General features: G+C 38.5%; 1 protein-coding gene across 2 annotated transcripts; it reads left to right on the plus strand.

Annotated features, from left to right (window-relative positions):
• On the plus strand, positions 1 to 27,076 carry HERPUD2 (HERPUD family member 2). 2 transcript variants are annotated; one of them, XM_081079657.1, is made up of 9 exons: positions 1 to 126; positions 319 to 720; positions 13,395 to 13,472; positions 16,458 to 16,571; positions 19,097 to 19,251; positions 21,090 to 21,212; positions 23,999 to 24,322; positions 25,011 to 25,125; positions 25,580 to 27,076. In XM_081079657.1, the coding sequence occupies exons 2-9, from the start codon at positions 574 to 576 to the stop codon at positions 25,739 to 25,741; spliced, it is 1,218 nt and encodes a 405-aa protein (XP_080935783.1). In that variant the 5' UTR covers positions 1 to 126; positions 319 to 573; the 3' UTR covers positions 25,742 to 27,076. The 2 variants fall into 2 exon arrangements, with proteins under 2 accessions (XP_080935783.1, XP_080935784.1); XM_081079658.1 differs by lacking the exon at positions 13,395 to 13,472 and having other exon boundaries at positions 25,580 to 26,442.
• The last annotated feature ends 637 nt before the right edge of the window (positions 27,077 to 27,713 follow it).

Genomic DNA, 27,713 nt, shown 5'->3' on the forward strand with positions numbered 1-27,713 from the left:
GGCTCGGGCGGACAGCACGTGGCGCCCTCGGCCGACGTGCCCCGCGGCCGCCGCGCCGCCTCGCGAGAGCCGGGCGCGCCGTGGCCGCCGCGAGCAGCAGGAAGGAGCGGCCGCGGCCCGTGTCAGGTAGCTGGGCCCGGCGGCCCCCGGAGGCCCGGCCCCTCCCCGCGGGCGGCGCGGCCGTGGCGTCGGGCCTTGTTGCGTGGCCGCGAGCGGGGCGCGGCGCGGCGCGGCGGGGCGGGGGCTCGGGCCGGCGGCGTCTCCCCTCTCCCTGCCCTCTCAGCGCTTCCTTCCTCTCCCCGGGGCCTCCCTCCGCAGCCCGAGTCCGGCGGGGCCCGCGGGGCGGACGTGGCGGGGGAGGCTGCGCGCTCGGCCGGGACCCCAGGCGCCGCCCGCCCTCCTCGGCGCCGGCGATGGCCTTCGTAGCGTCCGCTGCTCGTGCGACCGCCTCGGACTCGGAGTGCTGAGCGCGCCCCGTCCGCGTCCGCGTCCCGGCAGCGCCCGGAGCGACCGCCTCTGCGCCTCGGGGCTCGCGTGCTGCCCTGCCTGCCTCGCGTCGGCTTCGGGGGCACCATGGACCGACGTGGCGTGGAGAGCCCCGTGACGCTCATCATCAAAGCGCCGAACCAGAAGTACAGCGACCAGACTGTCAGCTGCTTCCCGGACTGGACCGTGGGGAAACTGAAAACGCATCTGTCCGCCGTGTACCCCAGCCGACCGGTAAGCGTGGGAGCCGCCGCCCGCCCCGACCCCCCCCCCCGGGAATCGCGCGGGCCGCTCCCGGCCACTGCGGCCTGTTCTGAGTCGTCAGAGTCTGTGTCTCTCGAGCGTCCGAACCATCATTAACATCTTCCTGAGGAGGTTCAGTTAGTTACCAAGTTCATACAGAAACACCAAGGGACGTAAGAATTGGCAGGCATTTTAAAAAAAAGACCGTTTTCCTTGGACTGAAAGTCATCAACCTAACATGGGATGACAGATGCGTCCTTTAAAAAAAAAAAAAGGTGAAACACGTTAATTCCTAAGAAAGCTTTTATTGCTTCTTGTCCTGGAATTCCTTTTTATTTTCACACCCTGGCCCAGGAATTTGCTCACTGTTGGAGCGCAGTTTTTTTTCTTCTTGGAAATGAGTATGTGGCCCCATAAAAATGACACTTTCAAGACTACCGTATGTGTTTTAAGAAGCAAAGCGTTATACGTCTTAGACTCCCTTCTGCGTCTTCCTCATTTTTCTCCTGTAGAGGACACAGAAATTTCACTAATTTAGAAGAGAACAGTCCTTTCACTCCCTACCATTTGGTGCACCTTTTTAGTCCTTTCGTCTGGCCGTTTGTAAATTAATGTGGCAGTGTTTTCCATCCTGAATCATATCTGGATTTGCAAAGATAATAAGTAAAATACACACAGTCGAGCTCCCTCTGTTTCCAAAGTTAGATTGGAAAGGACATAGTTGATAATTAAGACGTCTTAGAATAATTTACAGAAGTGTAATGTCATATAGAATATATGAAAGTGAGGCTTTTACGGTCTCCATTGTGTATAACATTTTGATTCCTGAATAAGCAGTGTTCAGTGATAACTAAAACTGTTTAATTAATGAAGAGGCTTGGATTTTAGGGAGGGAAATATTTTTGGCATCAGGCAAATGTAAGTTGGCAACCAGGATGTGTTGGGAGTCAGCTCTGCTTTCTGGGCTTTACTTAACACCTGTTTTATGCAGATAGTAAACAAGGCATTCGATCTGTATTAAGATACCGATGAAGTAGGACTGTTTCAGTATTCCAGCATTAAGTTTAGTTAGTTTAGACTTCTAGAATAACTGCGGAAACACGGCAGTCATTGCAAAAACAGGTGTTTTAGGAAAACAGTTCTTACGTGGCATTAGCTGTGTTTGTTAGTACCTTATGATGCAAATATTTTTAGTAGGGGAAATAAAAACCCTGAGGTATTTAGGTACTTGAAACAAATTAACGGGAACTCTAATTTATTCAAGACTATTGTTTGAAAGTTAAAATTTACACAGGGGAGAACAATTTGTTTTAAAAATTTCTGCTTTACAAAAGATTTCTTATTGCATGTGATTCGTTTTGCACATTTTCCAAGTGGAAAAAAACTTTTCAGAACAGTCCGAATTTAAAGTGATAACCTTCCATAGTACTGTTCATCCCATAGCCTGAGTACCATTCCTAAGTTGTACTCGTACATATCTAAGTATTTATGCTCAAGTATGTACTTATGTGAGGATCTTTATATTATAGCCCTAAGCCAAAAGGCACTTGGTTTGCACTATGATAGACCAAGAGTTACTCTCTTTTTAAAAAAACTATCTAAGAGAGGAGTGTGAAAGGGCTTTGCCTAACTTGCACCCCTAGTGTAATAGCACCCATCTCCAGTGGAGCGCTGTCAGTGACCCCCAGGGATCAGCCAACTGTTGGAAACAGGAGTTGCAAACTTCTTTAAACCCCGCCCTCCTCACCTGCCTGCTTCTTGTACACACCGGAGATGCTTTTGGACGCTGTGCAAATAATATGCAGCCTATTAATTACCTAACCTTGTGGCAAACCTGACTTTTTTTCTCCTCCAGCAAGTCTTCTCCAAGTGAATTGTACTATCTGCAGTTCATTTCTATGTTAATGAGAGTGGGTGGGCCTGGGGGTGAGGCACGTGTTTATTTTCTTAGAACGTCACTGAAAACTTTGTAGGGTTGTTAGATTGGACAGGCTTACATTCTAACTTATTTATCACATGAGAATTGATTTGAAGTATCACAGTTGTTGAACAGACTGTTTAATGATATCCCAAAGCCATAGGTAGTCCACAATATAGGAATTGGAGTCCTAAAAGTTTTCTTTGTAAGGTTGTTATTTAGAACAGAGAATGTTTTGCAATTTAAACAATATGACATTACAAATATAACACACTGTAAAGAAAGTTTAGGTTCTTATGACCACCTGCAGTGACTATTTAACAATGATTCTGTGTTTAAGGGTCTAAAGTACTGCTTTGGTGTTTAAGAGATCGTTTTTTATGCTTGATTCCTTGTCCATCTGCCTGGTGAAGGTGGGTGGACTTGGAGGCAGAGTAAGTTACCATTGCCTTGTAGAAACACTTGTCCCCATCAAAGTTGGGGGCGGTGGTCAACCCTGCTCTTAACTGCATCTGACAGGTCAGGGGTAGGTCAAGGGACTTGGTTCCTGTGGGCAGTGGCTTCTAGGAAAATAGATGGGAGCTGCTGGACGGAGAAGGATGGAGATTTGAAGTTGTCCTTTTAGGATCTCTACAAGGATATGTCATGTGTCTCCATGCTGTTAATGGAATTCTGCAACAGTCTATAAAATCTTAAGATTCTAACTTGATGGTCAGATATTGGCTTAATCGCAGATAATCTCCACGTGGATATTTTAATTTAAACTTCCCCTCCCTCAATAAACCCACCACAAATACGCTCACTCCCCAAGCTCACTTCCTTGGGCTTCATTTATTTATTTAAGCAGGCATTTGGATGTCTGTTTGCTAAGCATGAAGGTGATGGTACGAGTCCTTTGCTCTTGTGAAGCTCGGGTCTACGTGGGGTATACAAACATGTAAGTAAAGAACTACTATTATGAGACTAGTGTTGTACAAGAGGGATGTCCTGAGTGCTGTAGGAGCTACGGGGACGTGCTACCGGGAGGACACAGGCAACCCTGGAATCCGGGGCTAAGGAAAGGTTCATGGAGACAGTTTCCCTAGAGTTGATAACAGTTTTAAGTATACACGATGAGAGGTGGTTTTTGTTATTTTTTTTTAACTATTCTCTCAGGGCTAATGTTGCATTGATGATTCTAAATGCTTTATAATATAGCGATTTAGTAATGTAGTGCGCAATGTAAAAAGATTATAGATCCATAGTGGGCTACAGAGGGGCCGGTGCTTTCAAGTTAGGAAGTAAGACCCTTGCCATATTTATGCAGAAGTTTACAAGTCATCAATTAAAAACCTCAGATGTGGAATTGATCTGTTTTGTAGTTTTGTTTAACTTTGAATGGTATTGATTATTGTTTTAGGATGTGGTTTAGGAGCTGGAAAGTGCACCAGTTCATATTGATAGTGTATATAGATAATTGTGAATCTTATTCTAATGTGATCTAATGTGACATTTGTCATAACTTCCTGGCTTTAGATATTCAGATCCTGAAGTTAGCCTGTGGTGTGAAATAGTAATTCTGAAATTGCGGTAATTGTTACCAGTGGGTGACGCTACTGCCTGTGAAGGCCACTTTTACTTGACACTTTTAGTGTAGACTTATTTACTGGAGATGTAAATATCAAAATGGTTGAACTTAATGTTATCCAGTAACATTATGGGCGATCCGAGAGAAAACTTAAGAAATGAGAATCTCTGAATTCAATCAGGCACTTTTCTCATGAGCTTTTTTTTCTTACTGTTCTCATACACAAACAGTAATTAAGATCGACCTGACTCACTTTGAATTCAGTTCTGAGTGCAAACCTTTCTGCGGCTTGTATGCCGTGGCTCCCATTTTTCCAGTGTTGAGGTCAAATGCCTGTTGAAAGTGTCTGTCAGTGCTGGGTAGATTTCCTCTGTCTCGGTGCTTCCTACTGTTAAGCTAAAGCAGTCAATTCAGTTTCATGGCTTAGGTCTTCTGGCTTTCCTGCTCAGCGAGGGAGTTTGAGCTACTTCTTCAAATTGTTCCTTTGCTCTGAGAGTCCGTGAGAATTAAAGAAACAGGAACAGAACCAGTTGTGGAAGTTCTATTCTGAAAACAACATTCTGTAACCAAATTGCCTACAGTTCAGATGGATGTCTTACTTTCATTATCAGTGGAAGTAGCTTGTGTAACATATTGAGGCTATGTCTGTGTCGTAGTAATTCTCTATTACCTTATTTAGGCAGGTCTTTTAAAAAAACCACCTCAGAGCTGTTGATTTAAAGGGGCTATAATACATACACATAAAAAAGTTTATTATGAATATTGACTTATAAAATTTTAGTTACATACGTATTACAGGGTTTCGTGTCACATTGCAGTATAGTTCAAATTTTTGAAATTTTTGAATAAAGCATATTATTAAATTGAGTTTTATTAAGGATATTGTTAAATTGAGTGTGAAGCTTGATGAAAAGTTAATGAATGCTGACTAAAATTTGTTTTAACTCTTTTGTAGCCTTTTCCTAATTTTTTTTTTGAAAATAACCACTTCGAAAGTAATGTTTTGTTTAATCATGCATGGATCGATGCTATTTATTGAATTATTTATTTATTTATTTACTTATTTTTATTAGTTTTATTTTTGGCATCAATGTTTTTTAAAGATAGGCTTTTTCCAGAACTTTAAGTTTCTCTCCTTTACATAATAAATCCTGATTTGATGGTCTCAAATGCTGTTGTTTAGCTATTATATTTATATAACTAATATTTAATGATTTATATTGACTGTTGATTTTTAAATTGCCATTTACTAAGTGGTTGCCATGTGTACTAGGCATTCTACTCAGTACGTTATATGTTTCATCACATTTATTCCTGATAGACACCTTATGATGTTAAGTTTTATTATCAGCTCTTATTGTTGCCCAAGTACATAGAACTCTGTAGTAGAATTGGAATTTAAACCCAGGTTTGTCAGACTTGCAAGCCTCAGCTCTTACCCATTATGATTCACATTCTATATCATGGTGACGTAGGAATGTCTCTGTGAGTCCCCAAATGATGTAGGGGACTTTGAGTGAGTGCTGGGATCATGTCTCATCAGACCAAAGAATGGAAACAGACCCAGGAGAGGCAAAGAGTTTTAAAAAGAGGATAGGTGATTGAAAGTAAAGGGTCAGAGCTCCGGAGCGGGAGGGGATCCTGAATGGGGGTTCCCAGTGACTATACCTTCCCTTGCATGCTTGGGGAAGGGGGCTGGAGCCTTCTAATGGAATTCATCTATTAGGTTTGTCCTGTTTGCCCATCATGAAGGGAGTAACAAAATTACACATTCCTATCTATTAGATCTGCTCCTTTGTCTGGCCAAAAGGGGTTTGAGATAATTTATTCACCTCAAGGTGTATTCTCATATCTCTGTCCTGGAGTGAAGGAGGCATTCCAGGACTTGGAGTTTCAGGATATGGCTGCTTGTTTTTTGTTTATTCCACCAGGGACCTCCCTGGTGTCTACCATGTCTACCTAGTAACATGCTAACCTGTCTCAGTGGTTCTGTGTCATAAGATGAAGAAAGGCCCTTAGGGACTTGGCCATCTCACTTGTATACTTGCTGATTAAAAAGATGGATGGAAAAAGGTGTATGTGTTTAAATAGTGTGTTATCTAAAAGCTACAGATGAATGGATAACATAGCCTTAATACTGTTCTAATGCATATCAACTTAGTGTGGTTATTTCTGCTCATTTTGTTAAGTTGTAGGGAAGCAATGGGAACGTAGACCTCAAAGCACATTGCCCTGCGCTATCTTTTCACATTCCTGCTTGTCTGTGAACCATAGCAGTCACGTATTTTGGCTTTCTCTTTTGTATGCACATCTGATTTGTGAATGGCCTGTGAGTAGAAACAGCTAAGCAGTGACCGTCCCTTTGAAGTTCTAGAGGAAATTCTTCTTTAAGCTCTGCATGCTGATTTTGCTGACTGTGGTTGCAGAGATAAGGGGTAGAGGCAGTTTGGGTAAACTAAACACTGTAAATGGAATAACAGTGTTTCTGAATTTCCTGGGGCTTGAGATTGGGTGAATTTAGTGGTAGTGTGAGATATGTCCCAGTACAAATTCACAGAATTTTTCCCACAGAAACTATTACTATATTTTGAGCCCCTCTTGGGAACCAACTCTTTAAAGCTGTTTGACACTTGTGATAACTGTATGTAAGTACTGAAATGTTAATAGTTACTACTTTCAAAGGACTTGGGTGGGTTGTCGTTCTTTGAACTCACATGAAGGTTGAAGATTGCTTTTGCTGAGCTGTTTGATTATGTTGAAGTTGGATATACTAAGAACATGAGTTTTAAGCCATACGTAATTATGAGAGACCCATTCAGTCCTTCACATAAAAAAAATTTAATCTTTTGATACCTCTAGGTGACTTCTGGAAATATAAAGTATTGTTGGCTTTGTAAAACTCAACTATCAGACAGCTGTGACTATTTTAAAAGCATTAGAATGCATAGTCTTTTATCTGTTTCTGATATCTGATTAAACATTGAAAAGTCGGACACTGTAGATAATAATATATGTAAACCCTTCTGAAAGAAAAAAATCCGCAGTTTAGGATTTTTATTTGCATACTATACTAGTAGGTGAGCTTTCCTTGCCTTGGTTTTTAGCAAGGTCTGTTCAGTGGGTGGCAGAGTTTTGGGAATCAGCTGGTTAAGCAGCGGTTTACTTGGACAGGTAGGTATACTAGTAGTTCTGTCTCTGGGCTACTCAGAGCACCATCCGGATGTTTCCAAGTTGGTAATTCAGCTGGCTCTCCTCTACCACAGATCATCAGGCTTCATCTAGGATGGAGCAGTGGAGGCTTGAAAGTAGTTGACCTGAAAGGATTTGCTGACCACTGGGTGGAGGGTATGAGCAACAGGAAGAATGACGGCGGTGGTGATAGACATGGTCACGTATATTTATTTGTATGTTGATCTGTGTAGCCAGTATTAACAGTAAAAACTTTTAATTGACAATTTAGTTAGTACTTTATTTCAGATTACCAATCCTGAGTCTTCTGAATTCTTATATTTAAAGGGTGCCATGTAATTTTTTTTTTATTGAGAGGAAAAAATGAGCTTTGATTGTGTTAAGCTGCTGAGATCTTGGAGTTTGTTATAGCAGCTATCATTACTTACCCTAACTAATACAGAAATGAATTTTCAATCAGGGTAAAAGATGCTGTTGTGAGCATAAATAAAATTGTGCCACTTTTACAAGTTAAATTTAATTTGAATTGATATCTCAATACATATACTTTTCTTATTACTTACAATCTAAAATAACTAGTTGAAAATTCAGTTGATCATAGTGTTGTTTGTTACCATATCTAGTTACTGGTTTTCCAGATATTTAAATGAAATTTATTCATATTTAAACTGAAGAGGCAAATTTTTTAGTAACATAGAAACATTTTCATTCTTCTTACCTGGTTTAGTCACATGAAAATTTCTTTTTCTCTGTTTTCACCCACGGTAAGATTAAAGAATTTGTTTTCCTTCTAAAATTCTGCTTATCTGAAGGCATTTGAATATTCAGTTTAAAGCAACAATATTTTTTATTGAGATATAATTCACATATTATAAAATATACCCTTTAACGTGTATAACTCAGTGGTTTTTAGTAGTTCACAGAGTTGTGCATCTTCTAATTCTAGAAGATTTTTACCACCGCAAAAAGAAACCCCGTACCCACTAGCAGTCACACCCATTCTGTGCCCCCAGTTGTTGGTCACCACACATCTACTTTCTGTCTCGATGGATTTGCCTATTCTGGAAATTTCATGTAAATGAAATCATGGTATAGATAGATGGCTTTTGTGTTTGGCTCCTTTCACTTAGTATAAAGTTTACTAAGTTCATCCATGTGGTGGTACCGTGTTTTCCCGAAAATAAGACCTACCCTGAAAATAAGCGCCAGTTAAGATCGTCAGCAAGACGGACACATTTTGTATGTTATGACGATGTTCCAGAAGACGATGACATGACTGTATTTGAATAAATGTAGATTGTTGTACGTGAAAAAAATAAGACATGCCCTGAAAATACGTCCTACTGTGTCTTTTGGAGCAAAAATTAATATAAGACCTGGTCTTATTTTCAGGGAAATACAGTATAAGACCCAGTCTTGTTTTTGGGGAAACACGGTATGTATCAGTAGTTCATCACTTTTCGTGGCTGAATAATATTCCGTGACATGCATTTATCACATTGCGTTTATCCATTTATCAGTAAAGAGACATTTAGGTTGTTTCCACTTTTTGGCATTATGGATAACGCTGCTATAAACATTCTTGTACAAGTTTTGTGTGGACGTAAGTTTTCAGTTCTCTTTGGTGTATACCTAGGAATGGAACTGGGTATATGCTGAGTCATATGGTAACTCTGTGTTTAACTGTCCGAGGAACTGTCAAACTTTTCCGCAAAGACTTCCATTTTACATTCCCACCAGCAGTGTATGAAGGTTCCAATTTCTCCACATCTTGGTCCGCATTTGTTTTTGCTTCACGTATTTTTTTTTGGGGGGGGGGTACCATGTAATTTTGTTATATTATTGTATTCTGCTTTTTTTGAAATTGATCTTCCCTTGCTGTGGAAAGATAAAAGTTTATTTGAAGTTGACTACTAATTTAGGGAAAAGTTACCACTAAGATACTAACAGATGATTTCTCCTTCATAGTAATCTGCTAATACCAGTACCATTTGTAGAAATGAACCAGATGAATTTAGCACCAGCAAGTGTTTTAAGTTAATATTGTGATTCATAAACTAAATATTTTATTTTCATGCTTAATGTTTACATGTAAAATAACTGATACAAAGAACAAGATGGGCTGTGTGTTCCAAATCTTTGTAAACATTTTTGGACTCATAACACTTCGTTTAACAAATTGGCATTTACCATCTACTCTGTCAGGCACAGGGTTAGGCTCTGGGAACAAAGTGATGAACTAGACAGACATAGACCCTTTGTTCTTGGCACTTGTGTTCCACTTTGGGAAACAAGCATGTGAACATAATTACAGACTGTGGTTTGTGTGATGAACGAGACAAACAGGATATGTGAAAGGGAATCCTCTATGTTTGTAAATCAGGGAAGAGCTCTCTGAGGAGCACGTTTTAAAGCTAAGACCTAAAAGATGATTAAGAGCTGGCCAAGCAAGCGCTGGGAGAGAATTGCAGGGAGGGTGTCTGAGTTGGGAGAGAGCCTGGCATATTTGGAGATCTAGGTGAATGCCCTTTTGGATAGTGAGTGAGGAGGAAAAAATACCATCAGAGGAGGTTGCAGAGAGACAGAAACCAGATCTATTGGGACCGTCTGGCTATGGTAAGGAATTAGAATTAAATCCAGTGTGATGGGAATCCATCAGAGGGTAACAGGATTGATTTACTTTTTCAAACGAGCACTCTGGCTGTAGACTACAGAATGGAAATGGAAGCGTGAAGACCAGTTCAGAAGCTATTGCAGGAGCTCAGGCAAGAGGTGATGGTTTAGATAAGGGTAAGGACAGTGAGGATGGAAAGGAATGGACCAATCTGGGAGAGACTTTGGAAGTAGAGTCCGTAGGATTTGCTGATGGTTAGCTCTCGGAGGCAAATGGACTTCTTTTTACCAACATTAGAATGTTTTTCTCTCCGTGTAGAGAAGATAAAATTAATTAAAAGCGTTCCTTTTGTTATTTATAAATGTCATTTTAAACTAAGACTTGAAAGTCCTTCCAATGTGGATTAGGGTTTTCTTTCTTAGTCATTAAAAGTGATAGCCATCACAGCTTTAATGAAACCTCTTTAGCAATGTCATAATCATGTTCTGATGCATAATGAACATACATAGTCTGCTGTCAGACATACGACTTTCACATGATCCCTCGCTAGGTCCTCATGGAATTGCATGATGTCAGAGTAGCAGATATTAGAAATTAGCATCAAAGGCTTATGGAATGTTTACTAGGTATTGTGCTCTAAGAGGTTTATGTGCATTTTCATTGTTATGTGCGTTTTTATTTTTATGAAATAGATACTATTATTATGCTCATTTTACAGATGAGAGAACTGAGGCACAGAGTGGTGGTTCTGGGATCTTGTATGAGTTTCTTCATGTTCTTCACCTGTCTGCCTTCACCTGTTGTCCGTAGGTCCAACCCCTCCACACAGGCGTCCACCCCTTGTTAGCGCTCAGGACATTGCTCTTGAAATTCTCTGTTTTTCTCTCCTGCATCATCAGTTTTTTTCCTTTCTACTGGATTAATTAATCCTGTTGGCAAACATGTTATGTCTGTACTCTTAATAAGAGAAAACAAAACAGTAAAACAAACAAACAAACAAGATACGCTTATAATTCCACTTCCCTTCTAGCCAGTGCTCTATTTCTTTCCTTGTCGTTAGTGCAAAACTCCTCATAAGTTATATATATTCACTGTCTCCAACTGTACTCCTCTCCTTTTCTCTAATATCCATTCCAACTAAGTTTTTACCCTATTGCTCTGCCAAGATTGCTTTTATCAAGCTCACTAGGCGTCTCCATGTTGCAGGATATTCTAGGAGAATTCAGAAATAAATCGAATTGAGTAGTATGAAAGAGGGACACTATGAATAATAATAAAAGCCTGAAGATGCTCAAATACCCATTAATAAGCTGTAGTATTTCTATATATTGGAGCATTACGCACTTGTTAAACAGAAGGCGGAAGACGGCACTGCTAAGGTGTAATCTCCAGGGTATGAGGAGAGAACAAGGTACAGAAGAGGAAGTATAGTAAACTACCTTTTGTGTGAGAAAAGAAGGGAAATACTTGTGTTTTTATATTCAGATTTGTTATGTTGATAGAAAGAAATGAGGGAAGGGTAATTCAAACTTATAGAGGGAGGGAACAGGGACAGAAACTAAACCTCTTTGAATGTACTTGTACTATAACCTTTTCTCTATTTCCATATAATTTAAAAAATTAAATAGAAAAAAGTAATCCCTAAATGGTAACACATTAATTTAATAATATAATGTTAGGATGGTGACATAATACAAGAGAAATTATCCCAGGGAATTTCGAAACACAGTGTTTTAGCTATACATTTCTAGGGGGATATCTGTAAAGACAGAAGAAACCTATTAGAAATCTTAATCCTCACCTAATGTTATGTTTATGTTGAGATTATATGTGGTAGGATAAAACGTCTAAGTAAGTTTGCTGATGGCATATGTTTGTTAATGTCCTCAGCAAGCAAGACTTCCAGGATGAGAGAAGATACAACTAAAATAAGTAAAAACCATATATGGCTCTATTAATGTAAATCGCAAATATCAGCATGACCTCAGAATTTAAGATTTTCTTTCCAAAAAATACATGTTTTTCTAGCTGTTGTTAATGAAGAATCTTAGACATAAAGATGAGTACAGCACTCTCAGATCCCAGATTTTGGTCTTCAGATATGATTTCCCATGAAAAGGAACCCAGCCTCCTGGAGCAATGGCTGAGGTCAGGTGTGGGGCAGGAAATGTGTTGGCAGGTGCACCAGGGCATTTTGTGCCTGACAGCAAGGCAGCTATTTGAGACTACAGAGGTCATGTCACAATGACACAGGAGCCAACCTCAAGGGACACCTACTGACCAAAAATGGTACAATTTGAGGACTTAAAAAGAATGGCAGTACATTGAAAAACATAAAATTCCACAAGCTTATAGAGATACTTAAACTAAACCCCTTGATCTTTGGTACCTAAGGACCCCTCAACTACAGAGCTTACTCAGTATGATGTTTTCTATTACCATTTTTAATACAAGACCCTTTTTTAAGTAGTCATGCTGAATATATAGTCTATTTAAAAATTGTTAACGGTTTTGCTTGGGCTTGGCATATTTAACAGTTGTTGATATAGCTATTATTTTAATAGAGTTCAAGGAACATTTGCCCGTTTCTCAGTTATGAAGTAGGAGATCTTATGCAGGCTATACGTAAATGCTTTAATTTTAAATAATGCTAGCAATGGGCGCGCTTAGCAGATTCATCACCAGTGCAAAATAGAGCAGAGATAATTAGAACATATTTCCTATTTTGGGCTGCATATAGAGATGGCGACTGAATCTCCATGCACTCGAATTGATTTTTATTTAGTCCCATCTCACGTTTTTTGAAAAATGTTCAGAGGTATTCATGAGAGTGGCAGGAATAATAAAAACTAGAATAGTTACCGAAAGCTGTAATTAAATCCAAATGGCTCTTGAATTAAAACCAATAAATTGTTCTGCATGATGTTAGTAAAGAAGAAAATAAATCTTACATATACTTTTAGAGTAAAAATACTGACAAAACAATTCCAAATAACTCTGGTGAGTTTAAAATTTTATCCCATTGTTGACTTTTAATAGAAGGCCAGCCGCCTTCTCATTTATAGTCTGATGGTTTTTAACGATAGTCACACAGCATTGTGACTAAAAAGACAAACCTCCAATTTACCTTTTTTCTGTTTTTTTTTTTTAAATTGGTAATTATATGTATTTTATATCTACAATAAGTATTCTACCATTTACTGAGCTCTTAGTACGTTAAATGGAATTTGGGAAAACAAAATTCTTACATTGTGTCAGTTTTCTGCTTATTTGTGCCTAAAGGGAGTTTACTTTACTCATACTTAGGCGTGTTATTCCCCGCCTTCATTTTGTGTAATTAGAAAAAGTTGAATTCTTTTCTTTGTCCCATTTCTTAGTTGACGAAGGATCAGAGATTGGTGTATTCGGGCAGACTGCTTCCCGATCATCTGCAGCTGAAAGACATTCTCAGAAAAGTAAGCAGATTTCTACCACTACTTGATACCAGACACATTCAGAGTATGAGAGGAGAGACATTCTGAAATTTTATCGATACCCAACCAGTTCAGGTTTTAGATACTTAAACTCAACGCTGTTCGGTGGCATAACAGGTGAACATGAACTGGGAAGGAGAGAACATCATGACAGACTCCGATGAGTGCAGGTAGCAGTTGTGTGTAGCTAAATCTGAACTAGGACTATATATGTGTGTTCAGGTATGTGCCATCTAGTGTAAGAAACACTCTGACTTGTCAGAAGTGCAGGGGTAGAGTGTGTCCAGGGAGTGGTGAAGGATTTCCGTGGGTAACAGTCTCCTCTCTCATGTCCCTTCTGACCAAACTGCATGACGTTTCAATACAAGTTGCCTGGGATAGGAGCTTCATTTCAGGAAAGAAATATTATAGAAGGAAGCCCAAGTGGTCTATCAATTAGCAAACTTGGAATGCTGGTGCTTAGAGCTAAAATATATTCCATTATAGTTTTTTGACAATAACTAGCATGTAGGCTGGTTATTTTAATGGCAGCTTTTAGCTCATGTTCATTTGTGGAATTTATACTTTTAGAACTTTTCTGCATTTGAGATGCTGCTTTTGTTTATGAACGTAGCAGAATTGAATCTGTGGCTTTCACATTTTGCGTTAGATCTTTGACTGAACTCTTCATGTTGTTCCTGACGTCCCTGCTCTGATTTAGATCTGTACCCTCTCCTGTATGTTTATGATCGCCTGTCGGAAACGTTAAAAAAATCTTACACTGGTGTATCCCTTCTGTGTACTTGACATTGTAGCTTTGCTGGTGAGACTTCTTGTTGTTATTTGCATTTTATTTTATCTTATGTATTTATTTTTAATTCAAGTGTATTGGGGTGACAATGGTTAGTAAAGTTACACGGGTTTCAGGTGTACAATTCTGTAATACATCATCTATATAGCACATTGTGTGTTCACCACCCAGACTTACTGTTCTCATTGTGTAGTTTCAGGTTGCCAAAGTGGTTTAACAACCTCTCTCTCTCAGACAGAGTGGAATTTGCAGCAGATTCCAGTCCCCACCCTTCTTTATTAATAGACTTTATTTTTTAGGGCATTTTAGGTTCATGGCAAAATTGAGTGGAAGGTACGGAGATTTCACATATGACTCCCGCTTCCACACACACAGCCTCCCCCAGTGACAACATTCCATGTGAGAGTGGTGTGTGGATTACAGCTGCTGACCCTGCACATCATCCCCCAAGCACAGTGTACACTAGGACTCACGCTTGTACATGCTGTGGGTTTGGACAAATGTAATGATGTGTACCCCTTTATAGCATCATACAGAGTAGTTTCACTGCCCGAAATGCCCTCTGTGCTCCACCTGTTCATTTCCCCCCTTTTATGCTTAAAAACCCTCTGCTCTATGCTCTTTGAAATGTTTATTGTATTATTTTAACACAAGGATAGCACATGCATACTTTCCAAAAGGTTTTTGTTGCCAGAAACGGGTTCAGACCAGAAGAATTAAACTAAAAATGTTTCAATCAAAGGACTCTTGTGCCCCTTACTAAGACATTTTGAATAATATGTTTACATTTTGAACAGATCTTTGAACTGTTTTTGTTCAAGTCAGTGTACTCCTGTCTTCAACTACGTGCTGCTATTAGCTTTATCTGTTTAGTTATGAATGTTTTACAGAAACATTTGCCAAAGGTGAATGAATACTGTGAGTTCATTGTGATGAATATGACCTTTGAAACTAGGTTTGTAAAGGTAAACAAACACCTTATACTTAGTGTTCTGTGTTCTCAAGCTAAGGGGACATTGTCAATCAGGGGTGGCTGCTGCCCACCTTGCTAGGCCCGGCTCCTGTACTCTCTCTGGGAATGCCTGCTCTTAGCATCCTCATTCCCATTAACTTCTTTGTCTAAACTCCTAAAGCAATTATAGTTTGTGCTTCTCAGTTTTGTGCAAAAGACTGTTTTACGTATATCTCTAATTGTGCTCCAATGTGCTAGTCTGATCTTTTCACAATTTCATCAGCCTCTTTAGTGGAGGGGCTGACTCTTACCCTTTCTGGGATCAACCTCAGAATTCTAGCTTTATTTTAGGCACTTGATAAATTCTGAGTCTAATAGTTTTGTTTTGCTTCCTCACAACTGGGCATCTTTCTTCCTGCCCCCTTTTCTTTTTTACACTCTGTTTTTTTCTTTTCTTTCTTTGTTTTTAAGTTGCTGAGCTATTCTATGTTCCTTTCTGCCCTCATTTATTCTCTTTCCCCTCTCTATTTTATTTACTTGTTTCTTATGTATATGTATATATACTCATGAAATCACTAAACTAAAATGCCAATCCTAATGATTATTAGAATATTTTCCTTCAGTCATAGCTGTAGATTTATGGAAACACATGGGATATTTAAAGAATATAGTTTGAATATATGCATTATATAAATATAAGTGTGGTAGATAAAACCAGTTTTGACTTTAAATAAGAATACTGTACATCACCTTGCTAAAATGAAGGCAAATGAGATTATGGTGAAGTTGAATTTGTTGTAGCTCCCAAGTCTTAAGTAATAGAAATACTTTCACTACTTAAAGTTTGTAGGTCCACACTTCAGTGTGACTATTACAGCTCTGAGGTTAAGGCACTAGATGTTTTTATATTGAAATAATAGATGGCATTGACATAACTTCATAGCACTGTTTGCTTCAAGTCTCCTCAGTAAACAACGTAATCGTCTTTTACATAGCACTTACTAAGTCTTTGGACTATTTTCCAAGCAAGGAAAATATGTCAAAAAGGCCTCAAATTCTAAATGGTAAATTTACCTTCAAATGACAACAATTTCTTACTAATAAAATGGCTGTGCTAGAAAAAGGAACTTAAGTTTGGAGTTAAGTATTTCACCTTAGCTACTAACTTTTCTGAACTGTACAGTTTCCAGTCCTGCCCTTTCAATGTCCTCTTCTTTCATTTTAGCAAGATGAGTATCATATGGTTCACCTGGTGTGCACTTCTCGGACTCCTCCAAGCTCTCCAGAATCCAGTACCGGTAGAGGAAGTCGTGAAGCACTGGCAGCCAGCAGCAATTCTGTGAGTTCTTTCGGGAGGAGGAACATGGAAGTTTTCTGCTAAGCCTTTTTGGCCTAAAACTACGTGAAAAACAGAACAATTGGAGCTTGTGGGTTGTGAGACTGTGTTTTGAGCAGCTTGAGTTAGGCATTTCAGCTCTGTGTTTAGAGATCCAGGGTATAGTGTTCTCCCTGAAGCCTGTTCCCCATGGGTTTTACTTTGCTGTATGGCAGGTCAGTAATAGACCCAGCTTTCAGGGGTTTAATTACTGAAATACTTAGAAAATAGGGTTATGATATGGTTGTATAACATAAACTCTTAGGGCCAGTAAAGTTAGTAAAGTTTCAGAAATATTTGGGCTGTTTAATATAGTATATTTATTCAAGGTGGATTCAATTCTTTAAATGTTCAGTACACTAACTCTTCTTGAAGTCGATTGCTTGGGTCAAGATTTTTTTTTTTTTTTTTTTTTTTTTTTTTATGACTGGATTTGGGCATACACCCCACCTTCAGGAAGAAAAATTACTTAACCTACTCAGGTCTTCCAGACTTGGGTGTTCATTTATCCCTCCTTATTTTTTCATCTACCTAAAATTGTTTTGGAAATTTTTCTTGATAGTTGAACTTTTCAACTTCGACATACCTAACAAGTTTTAAAGACACTGCCCCCAAACCCTCTTACGTTAAATTATTTTTGGTTTCCCTTAAAGCCTTTATATGACACCTTTGGAGTTGAGAGGAAAGGATTGGATGAGTGGAAGCTTACTTTAAACTTGTTGGGCAGGGAACTTTTATACTGCTAAATATACTTTCCTTCTTGTTGAGAATCTAACCAAAACTTTATGGAGGGGATGTGTTGCAGAGGGGATAACTAGTCAAAAGATCTTCTAGCACATACTAATTAACTACTTATTTAAGAACTAGACCCTCTAGTTGCTATATTTAATTAGTGTGGCCTCAGTGGTAAGTATTCTTTAGTTCCAGTCATGGGAATTTAGCTTATATTAAACTGAAATATATTTTGTCAGCAAACCCAAGAGTCTTGATATATTTCCTACCTTGCGTTAGAAGGGATGAAGCATTGCCATCAAGTTCTATATCTAGTCTTTGGACACAGTTATGCTGTTCCAGTTTTTGTTGAGAAAGAATCCTCTGACTTGTCTAATGGTTCCTCAGCCACGATTTCATGTCATTAGTATATATTTTCAGTTTTTTCAAGGTGTGTTAATGAAAATCTAAAAAGTATCAAAGGAAAATTAAGTTGAATGCCCCTTAATTTTTTATGGCTGAGAAATTTCAGTGGGATTTGAAATGTCTTAAAATTGAGTCATTAAAGAGTTATCTAATAAGGTTGGAAATCATTAGTTCCAGAGAAATTAGGCTGTGCTGCCAAATGGCTAGCTAGACCTTTCTTTTAACCACCTTTTTATGGTCCATTTAATGAGAAGTCTTTCCAAAAAAGAAACCTTTTCCAGTTTATGTCCCTAAGAATCAGACTCCCTAGAAAGATATTTGGTATTTATTTTGTGTGGAATTACATCTTAAAGAGAACTTTTGTCAGTTTTGCAAAAGACCAGTGTCCTTGGGACCTTTTACATGGCAGGACTTAGGAACATAGACAGGCTAAAACACAGCCTGTTAATAGGGAGGCATTAGAGATAAAATACAATTTTAACAAGCCTGGAAGGATGTTCAAATTATATTGTACCCAGCTTTTTAAAGTGGGGAAACTATATTGTATATAAAATGTAATTGTTTTAAATTTACGTAACACACTTGACAAACTATTTTCAAATAGCAACAAATTAGGGTGGTCTTCAAGGGCTTATATTATTTAAGGTTGTTGAATCTGTGAGTTCCCAACGTCATTGGAGCATAGAATTTTAAAATCCTGATTGGTATCTCATTCATTTTTTAAAAAAAATTTGTTGGTAGTGTCTATAAACAAACAGTTGTTTTGGACTTAAAGTAATCTTGACTATCTAGTTCAATCTTATTTTTGTAGGAAATCTGAGACTTAGACGTTAAATGAAATTTTAAGGTTATGTTCCTTGTTAATGTCAGAGATAACATCGGATTCTAGATCTTCTGATTCCTAACATGTTCCTCATTATTTTAAACCAATGTGTTACTAATAATATGTTATGCAGTACCTGGCACATAGTAACTGTTTAAGTGACACAGTATTTAGTACCAATATTGAGCACTTTCTGTGTTTCAGGCATTTTGAAAAGAGTTGTACATGGGTTAATTTAGTCCACAATTTTGTATGCTATTTTTTTGTATACAATTACTCTAGTACTTAGCCTTTTCTAGTTGAGTAATGAATTGTTGTTGTATAGTTAAGTGGTTTTGATTTTTTATAGAATTAAACTAGAATTAAAATATCTACTACTTAGGCTGGTTATAAGATTCAAATTAGTAAATTTCTAAAATTCACTTTTTGCAGAGGGATTTTATAAATACATTTTTAGCAACTTGTCTATAACCTCATGATTGTCATGAATTAAATCTCCTTGAAGAAGTAATTACATTTCTGTTTGTAGAGTTCAGATCAGTCAGGATCAACAACTCCATCATCCAGTCAGGAAACCTTGCCATTAGCTGCCAGTTCTTCCTCAGAAGGCTTGAGGCAGCGTGCCCTTCCACAAGCACAGACCGACCCAGCACAGAGTCATCAGTTCCCGTATGTGATGCAAGGGTGAGTGACACTGTCGTAGCTGTGGGCCTCTTAACAGCCTGTTACTCCTGACTTCCATGGTAGCCCTCTGCAGTAATCCAGTACATGTGACATTTGTTCAGATGAGGTATGATAAAAAAAATACAGTGAATGTTTAAATTAAAAAAAAATTTATTACAGTAAAAGACATATTGCCTTTAGTCCCCCTCAAAATACTCTCCCTCACTTCTAACACACTTATTGCATCGTTTTTGCCACTTTCTGACGCAGTTCTGGAAGTCCTCTTTTGTGAGTGTCTTTAGTTGCACTGTTGTGGCTGCCTCGATGTCCTGAAACATTTTGACTTTGGGGAAGAGCCAGAAGTCGCCTGGTGCCAGACCCGGTGAATAAGGTATATGAGGACACATGGAGCATTGTCACGATGGAGGATGAGTCACAGCACACTTTAAAACACACCTTCTCTCAACCATAGCTCACTGAAACCATAGTTTCAGTGTGTGAAACTTGTCACACACTGTTACTAAGGTTCTTCCCATATTGAAGATCCCTGCCTTTCCGTTGGATGGCACTCGGCAGCAACATTCACGTATTTGTTGATCACAGTGGAAAGGCTTCGTGTCACACATCGCTTCTGGTATAGCAGTTTCTGTCAAATAAAAACATTACAGTGTGTCTCCACCCACCTTATTCACCAGGTCTGACACTGTTTGACCTTGACTCTTCCCCAAAGTCAAAATGACCATGAAAGGTAAATGTTTTGAATAAATTCAGGACATCGAGGCAGCCATGACAGTGCAGCTAAAGGCACTCACAAAAGAGGCCTTCCAGAACTGCTTTAGAAAGTGGCAAGAACGATGAGAAAAGTATGTTTGAAGTCAGGGGGAGTATTTTGAGGGGGTTTAATGGCAATGTGTTTTTTACGGTAATAATTTTTTTTTCTTTATTTAAACATTCACTGTATTGTTTGATCACATCTTGTATGCCTAGTTATATATTTTGAAAATCAGAGGGTTAAGTAGAGCTGTGCTTTTGAAAGTTGGTCATAAGTCAGAATCTAGGGCAGTAGTTTTTAGTTTTTAATGTTTGTGCCAATCACCTGGGGATTGAGATGCAGGCTCTGATGCAGTAGGTGTGATGGGGCCTGAGGTTCTGTGTTTCCTACAAGCTTCCAGGAGAAGCTGATGCTCTGACGTTAGGACCACACTGAATAGCAAGAATCGAGGTAATTAAAATCACTTTTTTTAACTCAGTCTTGCTGTAGATCTATTGAAGTTGTGTGTGCATACATCGTTTCACATTTTTGCCAATTTTATATAGGAGTGATGCCTAGATACCAAATGTACTTGAAAAAGAACGCATGTATAAATATGTTCTGCTAATCTTGGTTCTTTAACTAAAAAATACTTTACATATTTCTTTATAATGTTCATTTTTTTTTACAGCTGATAGCTACTATGTTTTTAACAATATTTTATTACTAATGTAAGATACCGTCTGGTTAGTTTTCCCAGTCCTCAGAATATTTTGCCACAAAGTTTATTTCAGGGCTTTTGTTCTTAGGAAGAATGTACCTTTTGCGCTGAAAGGCAAACGTAGCAAATGTTCAGGCTTGCCACACATTTTGTGGGTGATTTTAGTCTTTTCCCATTAAAACTGGGCTGATATATTAGTCCTGTGTACTTGGGGTCAAGGTCATCGTCTAAGAACTTTGAAGAATGTTGAAAATCAGTATTTTTTCTTTTCAGTAAGATTTGATACATTTGTCAGTGGATGACTTGTAGTGCCGGAATGAACATTTAGAGAAATGGTTTCTTAACTTCCAGAACGTTAAAAGACATTTCCTTCTCTATCTCTGGCAGGAATGTGGACAACCAGCTTCCTGGGCAAGCCGTTCCGGCCGGGTTCCCAGTGTACCCCGCGTTCAGCCCACTGCACATGCTGTGGTGGCAGCAGCTGTACGCTCAGCAGTACTACATGCAATAGTCAGTTGATTTGAGTTCACTTTCTTACTGTGTTATTTGCTTTATTTTTTATCCTAAGCAAGTTGATTTGGGGATTTCATTTCCTGATGTATTTCATTAGCTTTTAAAAATTAGTATGAGAAGAAATTTGCAGACATCTCAGCAGATGCCTTTATTTTAAATTATTGGGCCAAAGGAAAAGGGTTCACACCAACGGAATGCACTTTCCACTTCTCGCTCTCTCCCCCAATTACATCTAGCAGTTATTATTCAGATGCTTTCTTTACTGTAACATTTTATCTATGTAAGAGAACACTTAGGAAAGTTTCACTGGAACTTTCATGCAGTACATCTACATGAAGAGACTGGAAGTTGAATGAACAAGGGAACAGAAGGAATCGTCTGTCAGGAGGCTTGTATTGATCTAGGGCCCAGTTGTGGCTAACATGCTTTTTGGACTGTCAGTATTTTAGTAAGTATTGCTTCCGGTCAGCAGGGAACAATCTTAGCACTGAGTGGGATTTCTCAGCCTTCATTCTTCTGGACTTCCTATGCATTCATTAAACATTTCTAGCTTCTCTTTAACGTTCTGCTTTCCTTGTTTCTATGATGCTGTTTATCCTCTTTACTCATTTTATCTTTCTGGTTGCTCGTTTTGTGTCCTTTGAATACACATGTTCCTTTGCTCTGAATGGTAACATTCCTTGTTTCCTTAGACATGTTTGTGTACTTACCATGTGCCTTATGGTGCTCAGTCTGGTAGGGACAGCAGGAGTCAGTCCTGGGCCGGTCCTTGTGGATGTCCTCTTCCGTGGCCTTAGTGGCCAGCTGTCTGGGATGACTCCCAATCGTTCATGTTCCGTTCTTCATCTTGTATCTTAATTGTTGGAAGGTTTCCACAGGGAAATAAGCCTTTCTCCCCAGTTCAGTATATATGTCTAAAATTGGATTCCACTATCCTCATAAAGTGTTTTCCTTCCTGACTTCCTGTCAATGAACTGCCTCTTCCTAATCGTTCTCCAAGCTCTTAACCTTAATCAGCTTTGATTGTGGCTTCTGTTATCCCTGAACCCAACAAATTTCCAAGATGAGTCAATAGGTTGTTTCTAGCTTCTATCCTTCTCCTGTATTTTACTGCCAATATTTTCCCCAGATCGTTTCTCGTTTTAGACCCACTTTGCTGCAATTGATCTTTCTCCTTGTATGCTCTTTACTATATTTCATTGTGCTGTTGCCAGGTTAACTTGCCTGACACATAACTGAGTCAGTCATTCCCCACTCCACCCCAACCCCGATATATTTGATGGCTCTCTCGACTTCAGAGTGAAGTCTGTATTCTTATCCTTCCTCCAGACCTTACCCATAAAGCCAACCTGCTCTATGAACCTTATATCCTAATGTTCTCTTGCACAACCCCAGGCAGGCTGTTTGTACCTTACCTGTTGCCATGGTCATTGTTACCATTTGAGGAACTGCTTTGTGCTTAGTACCGACGAGGTGCTTTATCCCTCTTGTCTCTTTTATAACCCAACAAGAACTGAGTAGGGTAAATGGAGTTGTTGTGGTTTGCTGCTAAATTGTATAATTGTATGTATATCATTTAACTTCTGAGTCTCAAGGTCTTAAGTTATTTAATGAAATAACTTAACCTATGAGTCAGAATAACAATGAAGTGGGAAGTGTTTTGGAAACTAAAAAGCCCTATACAGATATAAGGTATTAACACATTAAAAGCTTAAACAGGCTTTTGGAGCCTGGTAAACTTCTATTTTATTTTATTTTGCTATCTTGGTTTTTAAACTTTTTATTGTAGAATTTCAACATATAAAAAGATAGAAGAGTAAAATGAATGCTGTGCACTTATCACCCAGTTTCAACATTTATAATTCATGACAATCTCGTTCTACAACTTTCCTGCCTGTGTTGGATAATTTAAAACAAATTCCAGATACAGTATCATTTTACTGGGAGCATTTTATAGGAAAATTTATTCTGATTTTCAATTAATATAATTACAAGCAAACTTCAGGACCACAATTCTTCATAAGTTGACAAGGACCGTACCAGTGGTCCCCAGATAGAGTTCCCAAATGTCAGGATTGGGGCTGAGGATTTGTTACCGTGTTGCCCCCAAAATAAGACTTAACTGGAAAATAAGCCCTAGCATGATTTTTCAGGATGACATCCCTGAGCAGAAGCCCTAATGCGTTTTTTTGGAGCAAAAATAATTAATAGAAGACCTGGTCTTATTTTTGGGGAAACACGGTACCTGGAATCCAGTTAATATTTTAAAATACTAATACAAATCATTTATCACTGAGAGTGGTCACATAGGGTAAAGATTAATGTACATTTTTAGACAAATCTTTCAAAACCTGGATCTGAGGGAGAGGTGGTAGGTATGGGGGTATTCATTTCATGTAGAATGACAAAAGGGGCCACCAGGAAAAAGGTTTGAAAGGAGATTTGGTCATTACCGTAGAAAGTAATTTAGGGAAAGAGGAAAGAGTGATTAACATGGCTGTTCTTATCTCTTCCCCTCTCCCCTCCCACCTTGCACTACCAGGCTAAGAGAGCATCCTTTCCTAAGCTATTCCTACCGTAATCTGGGCTGCACTTTTCACTAGGATTTGTGCTTACCTAAGAAATGTGGTGCCCGAATCGTGATATTCCATATTAGGTTTATGAAAAATACATACGACTTACCCAGGAAGCTTTGAAAAATACAGTATTATTGTCTGATGAAGGTTTTTTTTTCTTCTTTTTCCCCCCCTTCTTTTTAACATTTATTTTGGTGAATATTTCAGTCAGGCTGTAGTTTCAGCTCAGGCCACACCAAATGCCAACCCAGCCCAGCCTGCTCCCTCACAGCCTCTACATTTGGCACATGCTCCTGGAGAAGAACCCCCACCAGCTCCAAACCTGGTGGCCCAAGAAAATCGACCTATGAACGAGAATGTTCAAATGAATGCACAGGGAGGTCCAGTGCTAAATGAAGAAGACTTCAATCGAGACTGGCTCGACTGGATGTACACGTTCTCACGAGCTGCGATTCTGCTCAGCATCGTCTACTTCTATTCTTCTTTTAGTCGGTTTATCATGGTGATGGGAGCCATGCTACTGGTTTATTTGTGAGTGATGCTCATTAACTTTTTGTGGTTTCTTTTCATGACTTGGTAAAACTGCTCAGCACAGAATCTGGCACATGGTAGTGTGTGGTGAATGTTGGTGAGGAAATGTGCATGTTGGGCTTCGTGGGTCTGGCACCAGAAGCAAAGCAGGTTGTGTTGAATAAGAATGTGTATCAGAATTGTCTAGAAACAAATTTTTCCTTTACTGTCATTTAAAAAAATTGTTAATTCAGCTAGACATGCCCTATCAGTTATTTAGAACTTGAGGACGTGTATGATGCACTGCTGCATAAGGACGTTCTTTTTAATTATAGCTATCAATAGTAAGTCCTATAGGTACAGATCAGATTTTTTTCTTCATGAGCAGACTAACTTTGCCTTGCCTCCTGTTTCCCCAAGAGGCAAACATATATCTAATTGAATTCACTTTGAAAGGTTTCAAAAATGGTTTTGTGACTCCTGATATGTCCTAATATCTCTAGCATAGTTAAGCTTATGATAGACTTTTAGACTTAAATTGAGTTGTTTTGCTATCATTGCTTTGAGAGGGATAGTTCTCGGCCTAAAGTAGGAAATTTAGTCTTTTCATTTGTTATAGTTCTAATCATTTTTCTCTTGTAATGTTTTATAGTTTTACAAATAAAAACAGTTGTGACATATCTTCTTTTCTCTTTATTTTACCAAACAGACACCAAGCTGGATGGTTTCCTTTTAGGCAAGAAGGCGGTCAGCAGCAGGCCCCCAACAATAATGCCGAAGTTAATGATGGGCAACATGCAAACAACCTAGAACTGGAAGAAATGGTACGTTACAGATGTGCCCTCAGCACTGCATGAGACCAACATGATAAAAAAATCTTAGGGTGTTCCATAAGAATTTGTGGAATGACACATGAAGTAAAGTTAACATATAAATTGTGTGGTTTCATCTTGAGGAACTTATAATACTGAATCAGTCATACATTAGAATTAAGTGGGAAGAACTAACATTATTCTTTCTTAAAATAGCCTAGGAAGAAAATTATGCACATGGTAAGAATTTATTGTATTAAATTGGCAGTTATCCCTTTGAGCTCGAACACCGAGGAATTTATCAGTTTTGGACCTAACAGATTTGTAACGATCGTCTGTGTACCACTTCCCGATTACATTCCCATATTCCTTCTTTCTATTGGGAGTTACCTAACTCTCCTTTTCTGTCATGAGTTCCTGCTAGGTCTTTAATCACTTAGAGTATGTTTCTTGTTTTGTTTGAAAGGAGCGTCTTATGGATGATGGTCTTGAAGATGAGAGTGGAGAAGATGTAGGCGAAGACGCTGGCGCGATGCAAAGGCCGGGATTAATGGCGTCAGCTTGGTCTTTTATCACCACTTTCTTTACTTCACTAATACCAGAGGGGCCTCCCCAGGTTGCCAATTAGACCTGAAAAAATTGTGCCAGCTGCACGGAGGGGCTGGCTTTAGGAAAGTGTTTTAAATAACAGTGCAATTTAAAAAAAAATTATTACTTTCTTTCATCATCATGTACAGAGGTATTTTTTTCTTTAAGCTTCTCATGCATATGAATATTTTAAGCACAAAGGGACTACTAAATGTGTTCTTTTTTTGAGATCCTAACAGAATATAGTGTAACAATACTGGTCTTTCAGGTTTTATTAATTTCAATTATGTATATTATATCAGACCTATTTGTATGTTTTATTTCTTTAAAGAGCTGCTTCACATATAAGTATCTATAACTAATAGCCCAGCCCTTCAATGTGTAATTTGAATAAATATATCTATTTTCTGTGAATTATCCTGAAAGTTTTAAACAGAATGACCTCATAGTTTTTAATAAAGATTATTTACCTAAAAGTAGCATCTTGCCCAACCATAAAGCAATAAACTTCTCAATAATCTTGGTTTTGACGTTTGAATAAATAATGGAAACTTTCTATTTTAAGGGCATATATCCCATCAATTGGAATTAGTACCTTAAAAAAAAAAAAAAGGCAGCTCTTCAATGGAATTAATAGTGATATAAAATGTTTGATATAGGCAGTACTTTTATAAAATAAGATATGCTGGAACTCGATCCCTGTAATTTTTTAAAATAAAAGGTCAATTATGGTAAACTGTCTTATGGGATATTTGTTTAAACTCTTTAATAATGAACCCGTTATCTGTATAAATTTCAGAGTAGTTGTTGGAAAAGGTTGCTGAAGTCTTCAAGGTCATTTTCACCTCTTTCCACTTCAGGTGGATATCTCCTAATTGACCGGTAGTCTGAAACCTCAGAAGTTTTTAAAAAAATTCCCTGTGAAAGCCAATTCAGTATTTCATAAAGAAAGGCGTAAATTTCTTATAGGGTAGCTAATTAAAATTGAATAAATGAGGATGGGAGAACTTAACCATGGAAGACCTTTATCTCACATGAAATATATTACACAGTTGTGTGGTACTGGTGTGGTAATACACGGTTGTATAGTAGAACAAAATGGAAAATTAAGAAAACATCCATGAATTATTCTCTAACTTGTTTACTTATAATGATAAAGGTGATATTTCAAGGGAGCACTGGTTTACCCTTTGAAGCGTAAAATTAGGTTTCTGTTTATAGATGTCAGTCAAGACATCATGATTGAATATGAACAGTTGAACCATGGAAATACTAATAGAAAATATGGGTGAATACTTAGAAAATTGGGTGAGAAAACATCTTTATGACAGAATCCCTAAAAGAAAAGGTTGCTGTGTGTATAATGTTCTGACATAATTAAAGGAAAAATAAGTAGGAAAAAGATTTTTTAAAGACTTTTTAAAAGGTAATAAGTCTTAAATTCAATTAAAAAAAATAAAAAGAGACAACACCCTAGTAGGAGATGGACAAGTATACTCTTAGTCAGCTTGGGCTGCTGTAACCAAGTACCACAGACGGGGTGGCTTATACAGCAACCATTTATTTCTCACAGTTCTGGAGGCTGGAAAGTCCAACATCAAGGTGCTGGCAGCTTCGCTGTCTGGTGAGGGCCCACTTCCTGGTTTGCGGATGGCCATCTTGTATCCTCAAAAAGCAGAGAGCTGAGGCAAGGTCTCTCCTGTCTCTTCTTACAAGAGCACTAATCCTGTTCGTGAGGGCTCTGCCTTCATGCCCTAATTACCCCCACAGACCCTGCGTCCTAATACCATCACATGGAGGGTTAGGGTTTTAACATGCATTTGAGAGGGGTCACACATTAAGTTCATAACAGATACAAGCATGGGCATTAAACATGAAAAAAATGTAGTGTGTACAAGTTAAAATTATCAGATTGGTAAGATAATAGTGTTGGTGAAGCTATAGGGGAACGTAAAATATTATGTAGCCCTTATGCACGGAATCATTCAGTGTCATCCTGTAGTTCCTAGAAT

The sequence above is a fragment of the Rhinolophus hipposideros genome, assembly GCF_964194185.1.
Source record: "Rhinolophus hipposideros genome assembly, chromosome: 18".
Classification (NCBI taxonomy): Eukaryota; Metazoa; Chordata; class Mammalia; order Chiroptera; family Rhinolophidae; genus Rhinolophus; species Rhinolophus hipposideros.

Bases quoted from the DNA above. Each gene is read 5' to 3' on its own strand.
- HERPUD2 (XM_081079657.1), top strand. From the start codon at position 574: ATGGACCGACGTGGCGTGGAGAGCCCCGTGACGCTCATCATCAAAGCG. The intron at 13,473-16,457 runs GTAAGCAGATTT...CTTTCATTTTAG, and splicing joins TGAAAGACATTCTCAGAAAA to CAAGATGAGTATCATATGGT. The intron at 21,213-23,998 runs GTCAGTTGATTT...TGAATATTTCAG, and splicing joins CAGCAGTACTACATGCAATA to TCAGGCTGTAGTTTCAGCTC.